At 32.0% G+C, this 9,808-nt stretch overlaps 1 protein-coding gene and 1 long non-coding RNA gene across 2 annotated transcripts; one reads left to right on the top strand and one right to left on the bottom strand.

The window, feature by feature from the left end:
- Positions 1-556: 556 nt before the first annotated feature.
- LOC149058159 (uncharacterized) lies at positions 557-5,720 on the bottom strand. Its single transcript, XR_016190387.1, has 4 exons — positions 5,306-5,720; positions 4,913-5,049; positions 1,402-1,482; positions 557-825 (listed from the first exon to the last, which is right to left on the bottom strand). It is a non-coding gene; the product is annotated as an uncharacterized LOC149058159 (long non-coding RNA).
- A 586-nt stretch (positions 5,721-6,306) lies between these two features.
- Positions 6,307-9,521, top strand: LOC107164020 (uncharacterized). The gene is made up of 2 exons (XM_015511691.2): positions 6,307-7,856; positions 8,618-9,521. The coding sequence occupies exons 1-2, from the start codon at positions 6,307-6,309 to the stop codon at positions 9,132-9,134; spliced, it is 2,067 nt and encodes a 688-aa protein (XP_015367177.2). The 3' UTR covers positions 9,135-9,521.
- Positions 9,522-9,808: the final 287 nt, after the last annotated feature.

The following is a 9,808-nucleotide window of genomic DNA, read 5'->3' as shown; positions in this document are numbered from 1 at the left end:
TTATATCATAGCACAGGCAACAAACTTATAGGATATTACTAATACTATATTTGTAGTTTTACCAGTTTTGGGCATCAAGCTTAAAATTATATCATGTGTAGATTGTATTTACAAGTTTATCGACCGAATTATATTCATTAGGTGTTGCGCCACTGTGGTATTCATTAAAACATTTTCTAATAAACTATTTTAATGAGCTTTAAAAAAAGTAAAAATGTCTTTAAACATTAAAATAATCCGAAATATGTACCGAATTGGTTTTTCAATGTGATGATTTATCATTACTATCAAATTTTAAGCGACAGCAGAACACGGTTGCATGCGCCGAGGACGTATAGAACGTTTTATACGGTGGTGACACATGTCCTGATAACGGATATCTGGAGGTTTGGCGTTAAAATTTTAACCCTCGGATATTCGCTCGGGTTGTTGTGAACGAGTATTTGCAAAATAAATTATATTTCCTTTTTATTTAAAGGCATTTACGCCTTTAATTTTTTCTTGGAATGAACACTAGATACCTACCATTTTTGTGGTTGACCTGACAATTCGCTTAAAAATGTAATAAAATGCAAAGTTTTTTTTATTTATTTATTAAGATTAAAATGTCTCAGCATATTACATGCTATTACATGTCAGTTTACAAATTACAAGTTACAAGATTCTATTACTAATTATAATTAGTTTAAGATATTGTGATAGGTGAATACATTTTAAAGTTAGTATTTGTGGTGGTTATTATAGTTAATCTTCGTCTTCGCTTTGGTCTGGTATAATATCTTGAGGTAGACCTGGTTTTAAACACCGATTTTTCGAAAATGCAGTCTGAAAATATTGTTATTGGAAATTTTAACTTAAATAATTATAGCTATATGAGTCAATTTACAATACATCTATTCAAAGCCAATTTTATTGAATAACTAAATAATATATAAATGTGTAGCAGTTTGTAAACTAAATGCCCGACATCTAGTAAAATTATCTTAGCCGTACATAAAATGTTTCTGTAAATATACTCGTACAATGTCTAATTATTGAAAGTAAATTGATAACAAATTAAATTTACTTTTAATTAATGAATTATTTAAGAAAAATTTAATTGTATAAAATAAATATTTTAATTTTAAACAATAATCATCCTTTTTTAATAAAAAGCCTTTCTATTGTGAATTTGCTTCTTTTGTTAAGTCAGCTATTTCTCAAATATTTAATATTGTGACTTACAAAGTAAAAAAGTAAATGATTTAGTTTATTTTAATTTATACACCGGTGGATTCTCTTTTGGTAATTTAAATAATAAATTACTAAAATTACATAATTTGTTAATTTTATTTGATTATGGAATTTAAGTTGAGTTTTTATAATATGTATTTTTTTATCATGAAACGTTATTATACTCACTTTCAGGGTTATTATCAGAGAAAAAAATATTAGGTCTGTTTTTTTTTCTGAAAATTTCTATAGTTAGTGATAATCATCTATCTGTAACCATAAATATAATTATTACATAGTTGCTATATATTTTAAATTTTTATTAAATATCAATAAATGAAAGTCATGCTTTTTGAAACCCTCAAAATAAATCAAAATAAAGTCATTAACTATTTTATTAACATTCGTGAGAATAAAAGAACTTCGTACGTTCGATATACTTGTGTTATGGATTTTTGATATTATAATATATTGATAATGTTATTTGTTGGATAATCGTAAACAAGAAAAGCCGTATGAAGTTATGATTCCAAAAAAAAGTGAAATATCAACTCTAATAACTAATAAGTAATATTATATAATCGTTACAATAAGTTAGCTAGCCCTCATAATATATTTAATATTCCATTTATCTTTCATTGTAATTTAGCCAGTCCGATTTATTTATGATAATAATAATAATAATTTTATTTAAGGTGCAGAAAAAAAATAAAACGACGAAATTTTGCAAGCAGTAGCGTACGTAGGATTTTAGTTCGGTCAGGGTTTTACATAAGTAAATAATTTACATTATTTTTTGTTAAAAAGTTTTTGTATAATTAGTTATGTAACAAATTATAATTATTAATACATTTAACAATTTATATTAAATCTATTAAAAATTACCACAATTTCATCAACTCTGTGTATTAAAAAGGTGATAAATAAGATTTTTTTTAAAAGAGGAGATTTCAGGGGGGTTCAGAACCCTAGAACTCTGCCACTGCGTACGCCACTGTTTATAAGTATATGATATGGTCTAAGTCTTAACTCTTATTCACCATATGGAATATGAGAAAAACTATTTTTTTTTGTTATTAATCCATTAGTTGTTATTTTTTTTTATTATGCAGTAAGTTGGTGATTTGAGTAATAAAAATAATTTATATGACTATAGTTTATACACGAGTTTATTGATAGAATATTTAATTTAGAAATTAATAATATTAAATGGAAATTTTTTTATAATCTATATTTTAATAGTTAATATAAATGAATAGAACGTATTTCATGCATTTGAATGTTAACTATAATTATTGTCAATGGGAATTTTTTTTTTTTTTTTTTTTAACGTTTATTTAAATATACACAATCTGTAAATGTTGTTTTACAATAAGTGCATGTGATGGAGGTGATATGGTTTTTGAGAGGCTGGAAATAAGAAACCGCCCATTGGAGGCACTTAAGGTTAGGATTTTAGGCTAGGATTTTAGTTTGCTAGTAGGAGAGGGTGTGATTACAAAATTAAGGGAGATAGAGGTATAAACAATTTTAGATTAGTAGGTCACGACACCAGGTACGTTTTAGACGCCTTCTGGGGTCACCAGGAATAGTGTTGGTAGATAGTTCGGAAATCAATGGGAATTTAAAATTATAAAATATTTAATATTATATTGCTCGTATAGTTTATCACAAATTTTGCACTTTAGAAATTGGAAGTATTATGAGACTCGGAAGAACATACACAATATCTATATTTATTTATTAGATATTTTGACATCTATGTAAAGCAAACTAGGAATTAAGGTATCTACTCACATTAATTAAAATATAGTTTGTTAAGGTAATAGTTTTAAGTGAAAGATGAACATAATGTATAATATGTATGTATACATGATACATGTAAAAGTACGTAACTAAAGATCGCTTTTATTGAAATTAATTAGTAATTAATTGTAAAAATTACAAATATTATATAACAATGTACATTGGAAATATGTTTCTATCCATTTTATCCATTTAAATTTTAAATAATTAGTAGTACATTTAACTATTTGAAAGACGTTCCAACCACAAAAACATAGCTAATGATTAACTATTGAAATGAAAATGTATTACCGTATTACCTACAGTTTACCGAGGTATAATCACGGACAGAGGTCAAATTTTTAGAAATTTAACAATAACGCGAACAATATAATATTATGGTTGATTATTGTCTAAAGAATTGACACATCTTTTATTTTACAAAGTAGGTAAGAAGGTGTTAATCATTATAGCTTCAGCAATTGAGATGAAGTTACGTCTTGTGCGCTACTTAATACCAATGGTTACAAGTTAATATTTATTTTGTTTGGTAAACTGCTGCAGAACATTTAATATTGAACTAACTTTATTACTTATAAATTCAGAAAAACAAGGGGTATAATATGAAATTGATTGGAAACACTTGATTGAATTTCTATATTGTGCATGTGTTGAAACGTTATTGAATTTCCAATATATTTTACAACAGTATCGCATTTATATACATATATTATATAGTATACCTATATAAATACAATTTAAGGTTGCTGTACATGCCATTTGATCTAACTACCAAAAAAACATTTATTTACGATATTCATCAGAGTTATAACCAGTAGTGGAGAGGTAGCTACCAAATAGATAAGAGAAAGGGCTCTCGTAAATTGTTTCAAATTTGATATGTAGGTACGTGATCATTGTAACTTTTAGTTTTTAGTTTTTTCTATTTTAAACATTCATTAGTATCCATCATGCACGTAAAAGTTTAGGAGTCTAAACATTTTAGTCAAAAAGAAAAGTTGTTCTTCCGTGTTTACATTATACGTAGGTATACTTTCATACAAAATTCAAGCGTAACATATGTTACAATTTCGATGATAATATATACCTACCTAATGTGTGTTATGATGTCATTACGTGTTAATTTATTTTAGCAATACGTATTATATATTATATACTATAATATCTTAAAAATATTATTATTAAATAATTAGCGTTATTCATAGCTTATTCTAAAAGGTCCGGGTGCTGACGTAACGTTACACCAGCACCCGGTTGAGATAAATAGTTTTTCTGGTGCTTGGTTTAGGTTACGAATTCCAACTATGTGGTTAAGAATGGTTACGAATCGGTTACTAAATCATGGAACCAATTTAAAATAAAAAATCTTAGGTTGTGGTGCTGGTGTAACGTACCTCCTGACTTATTAAGTACCTACATATCAACTCAAATCTTTACGAAAATGAATACAGTATAGTTTTCGACACAAATAATTTGTGTGTTTTTTTTAAAAATTTTATATGTAATTGTAAAAAAATAATAAATATATATAATTATTGTATTCATTGGCACAGTACAAACTTGTTCCTTTATCTACTTGAAGAATAAATAAATTAGTCTCAATAGTCTAAATAGTCAACTACTAGGATTAAAAAACAATTTAAGTTTTGGTAGATTAGAATTTAGAGAACAATTTTAAAGAAAATTAAAAGTAATAAAATCCCTTAATGTGTATGATTTATTAATTCAAGATGGTCTTATTTGGTTCTTTATAATACACAACTACAATAAATTAGAGGAATGAAATCATTAATCATGTATAACAAAACAATAATAACATGATGTGAATTACAATATGAATAATGATAATACTTGTTACAAGACTTCTACGAATCAAAATAGAATATATACTTACCAAACCTCCGGTATCAAAGAACAATTGATTATATTTTATTATTGATAAGCGTTGATAATAGGTTTTTGAGCAGGTACTCGATAAATTAATACAATGTCAACGTGTGATTCCGGTGCGAGTAAAAATTAAGTATGAAACTGAATAATATAAATTCAATTCTATTAATTGCGAAAAAAAATAATATTTTCCATATCAGTTAGCACAAAATGAATAATAATCAACATTAAACGCAATCTAAACCATTATAACAAAAACGATGATTATAACGATTTTTCTATAATATGTAGACTACCTAGGTTAGTTCCTTTAAACGGGTTACAATCGTGTAAAATTAGTACGTAATGTTGTTTTGCAAAAAAACGAAAAGTCATAAGAGCACTCGTGTAAACTTACAGGTTGTGTATTGTGTTCAATTTATCTGGTTCGAACCGTTAGGAACAGACATTATAAAATAACACGTATCGAATTCCAAATACTTATCAACTGCAGGTAGAGAAACCCATCCACACAGGTTTAAATCTAACCTAATTCGAAAATCGTTTTTTTACGTCAATGCCCAACGTTAAAAATGTTGTTCAGTGCTTGGACGTTCGTCTGGCCCAACATCGAAGCAGACGACGTACGAAAATAAAGACAAAACTGTAATAAAATCAGAAGAAATGGCGTAAATCATGGCCATAGATAACTATTTGTCCAACTTGAAATTCGTGATGGTGATCAAGAGCTCGAGTATTTGGGCGAAGATCAAACAACGATCGCTGACAATAAACACGCCTTAGATATTGGACGATAAAATCCAATAATTATTATAAATATACTGTAACTTTGGTGTCAAAGGATGTAAATATATAAATTTTCAAATTTTATATAGGTAAACTATTAGTACACATTTGAAAAATACCATACTTAAACATTTTGAATAATTTACAAAACAACTAGTTATGCGTAGGTATAAAAACAACTGTTTGACTTTATTTGGCATAACATAGTTGAAAATAAAAATAATTGTTTAAATCAGTTGATTTTGATAAAAAAAAAAAACATAAAATGTACATATACCTATATAAATTGAGTTCTATGTTGTCTTCAATACTCCTCCAATAATTATTATAAATATACTGTAACTCCGGTGACAAAGGATATCAATATATCAATTTTTTAATTTTATATAGGTTATAGTATGCCTTAGAATAAAATATTGTGTATAATGATGTTCATTTTACTTTCATTTAAATTCTTACGTGTTTCTTTTAAAAGTTTCAAGCAGCAAACAACCAAACATTGTTTGTTTGGTAAGTCTTTAGAACAATTGAGCAAACATACAACACATGTAAAGTTAATGTGTCATCCAAAACACTTTGAACAAAACTACTGAAAACTAGCAAATACTATCAATGCATTTTTTACCTTCCTATCGGAAGGTTATCCATTCTTTAATAACATATATATTTTCTGTTATCGTATTCACGCCAACGATGAAAATGATTTTCATGTTCGCGTTGGTGTCGGCGTTGGCCATGTCCTCGGTGCTCGGACTTCCATCCGGTCCGTCACCAAAACAGATGACGTACGTAAAAGAAGACGAAACCGTAATGCAATCAGAAAAAACTGCGCAGATCATGGACATAAACGACCGATCGTCCAACTTGAAATTCGTGATAGCGATCAAGAGCTCGACTATTTGGGAGGAGATCAAGAAACGGTCGCTGACGATAAACTCGCCTTACGAGTTGGACGACACGAACGATGAAAAATCGCTTGAAAAACTGTCCGACCAAGAACTGGTGCAGCTCAAGAAAGCCTGTAACGATGGGCTCAAGTGTGTATCCGTCGATCATCTGCTGGTGCTCGAACAGGTCAAAGTACAGCTCGGCGATGGGAAAGTGTCAGTGCGGATGGCCGTGACCAAGATCACCCAGGTGCTCACACAGTACACTACCGAGTACTACGAGGACGTTTACCAGTACGAGGCGGTCAGTGTTTCCGACGACGAATCCAAAGAGTACAAGTCGGTGACCACCATAATAGAAGACAACAAGGAACTGTGTCGGATTGACCTCACTCCAACGAAAGAGAAAAGCCCTCCGAAATATGATGAAGGTAGTGCTGTACCCACTGCCATCGTTAATAACAACAATACCGTAAACTACAATACGACAAAGTATTACAACATCAACAACGGCACAATCAATAGTGCCACCATAAATGTCAAACCGCAGTCGGGAGACACCGACGACAAACGGCCCACTAATGGACGGGCCCAGATCGACTCCACAAACCGTTCTCCGGACCAGCACGATGTCAATGCCGACCACCAATCAAAATCACTCAACAGTACGCCTGCCACCGGTGACAAATCCAATACCAAAGCTCCCAAAAACTACGCAGTGCAAAAACTAGACAGACAGAACCACGCACTGGACAGCGAGACCTCCGGCCAGCACTATGAACCCGTCACGACCACCAGCCACCATCCCGAAAACGAGCGTTCTACAGACGCTTACCGTAAACCCACCGAGCCTGTTACCGACAACAGAATAGTTCTAAGCCGTTCAAATGGAAAAGATGCCACTAGACAAACCATTGCCCAGAAGGTAGCCGATGATGGTGTCAATAACAACACAATAACACTGAAAAACAATTCAAATGATGGGACAGGCGGTGGTAATAACGATTTTAACAGTGATGTTGTCAGCACAGGTTCTCACAACAAATATAGCACAAAAAGAGGCATGGTCGAAGATGGCATTTTAAACAACGGTTTAATGAAAGCCATGAACACTGACAATATTAACCTCAACAAAGGTACCATTAAAAACGCTAATACTGATAATGGTATTATCAACGTCGGAACGACCAACAACGGACCGGTTAATTACGGTACAGCCCACAGTAACAACAACACAGGAACTATGTTGGCCTCTGACCGTCACGACATCAATCAGTATGTAAATAATATCGATAAAATTTATTCCACAATATTAAACAAATTCACTAAAAATTAATCAATTGTTTTCTTGAAGTTTACGTAGTTACTTATTAATTATTATTATTTTATTATTTTATCAACCATTTAATTGTCCATTAAAATCTCTCAAAATCCCATCCCGCGAGATTCTGGAGCAGCCCCTTCGCTCATTCCATCCAACCACTGGGTCGCGTGGATGAGTGGAGTCAGACTAGCTTTGTGCCGAACGTACGGTGGCCGCGCGCGTCACCACGACTTGTCGGCTGTCGTCGCGTCCGGCCATCGCACGCCCGGGGCTTTGTGGATGGCCTCACGGGGGTTGTGGTGGTATCGTCTTATTAGAAGGAGATAGGTCGCGAGCGGTTCACTCCCGACCACCCCGTCGAGTCGCTTGAAACACAAATATCGGCCTTAAATGAGTTGCCGGGGACTCGCTATATCCGTCTAGCGCCAGGGTGCCCGGGTACGACTTTCCGGTGGGATGAGGGCTCGTTGCGAAGGGAAGGGTGCCATGTGCCTTCCTGTGAGATGATGGTAAAACGGCGCAAGCCAGCAGGATACGGCAACAGGTCCTCTCTCCGTCACACAGTTGGTTATGGTTGTCCATTCAAATATTATAGTATGTGACATTATAATTTTGCAAAAGATTATTTTTTTTAAATGCATTTCATATATTGTTGATGTATATCTTGTGGGTTTTTGTATGTGTTAATAAACAGTTTATCTTAATATTTAAGACAGAACCACGCAATGGACAGCGGGACCTCCGGCCAGAACTACGAACCCGTCACGACCACCAGCTGTTACCCAGAGAGTACGCGCCCAGCAGACGACAATCAGGCACCGACCGGCTACTCGGACAACGAAAATAACAACAACATGAGCTTTAAAAACGGAGTCGAAAACGGTCAGTCTGCAGACAAAACAAAATTCAACCATGACATCGTGAGCGCGGGTTCGGACAACCTCGGGATTGTGAAGAAAGGTTATGTGGAGGACGGTGTACTCAACAACGGTAATATGGAGATGCACAACATCAACAACGGTACCATCAACAAAGGCACGATCTCCGATAGTAATGCTAAAAACGGTATCATAGCCGTTGGTACGGTCAACAACGGGCCGGCCAACTACGGCTCAGCCAACAACTACGCCGACAACGGAAAACAGACCGCAATAAGTGACTATGAAATCCAACAATATTTATCAAATATCGATAGTATGTACTCGAAAATCTTAGAACGCCTTGGCTGACTTTGTTGCTAATTATTCTAAAAATCAGCACCTACCAATATATTAAACAGTATGTTCTATAATTTTGTTTATAATTCTAATTTATGTTTTATGATTTACCGATTAGGTATAAAAATGCACGAGTTCGGATTTTAGTATGTTTTAGTGATTTTCATTTTTCCGTTAGTTTTATATTTTATTTGCACTTCGTCATAACAATATTTCGTGATGCGTATTGTATTCGATTATCATTGCCACTAAGTTATTATTGTTATGCTTTATCAAAAAAATAAAAATAAAAATTATACCTTTTGATCATGAATAATATATTTTTATAATACTGTATTGTTATTAACTAATTGGTAATGTCTTACATTATACAATAATATATAAACTAATAAGTTGTAATATTATGTTTTATTTGCTGTATTGAGTCCGCTCAGTAATTAACTATTATCAATAAATGGATAAGTAAAAAAAAAACATCAATGAATATTATTTTTTTAAAAGTAATATCAATAAACTTTTTTTCAAGCTATACCTGCACATTTGCTAAGTGGTCATAGGTTAATAATTGTTGCAATACTGTTCTATGTGCCTATATTATATTATCAGCATAGAATAATTTATTAATTATATAATAATTTCATACATGTAAAAAATCCATATCATAATTATTTGTTGGCCGTCATTCG

The sequence above is a fragment of the Diuraphis noxia genome, unplaced genomic scaffold, assembly GCF_037042655.1.
Source record: "Diuraphis noxia isolate RWA-SAM2 unplaced genomic scaffold, SU_Dnox_SAM2 contig0002, whole genome shotgun sequence".
NCBI lineage: Eukaryota > Metazoa > Arthropoda > Insecta > Hemiptera > Aphididae > Diuraphis > Diuraphis noxia.
This window is presented reverse-complemented; position numbering and strand designations above follow the sequence as displayed.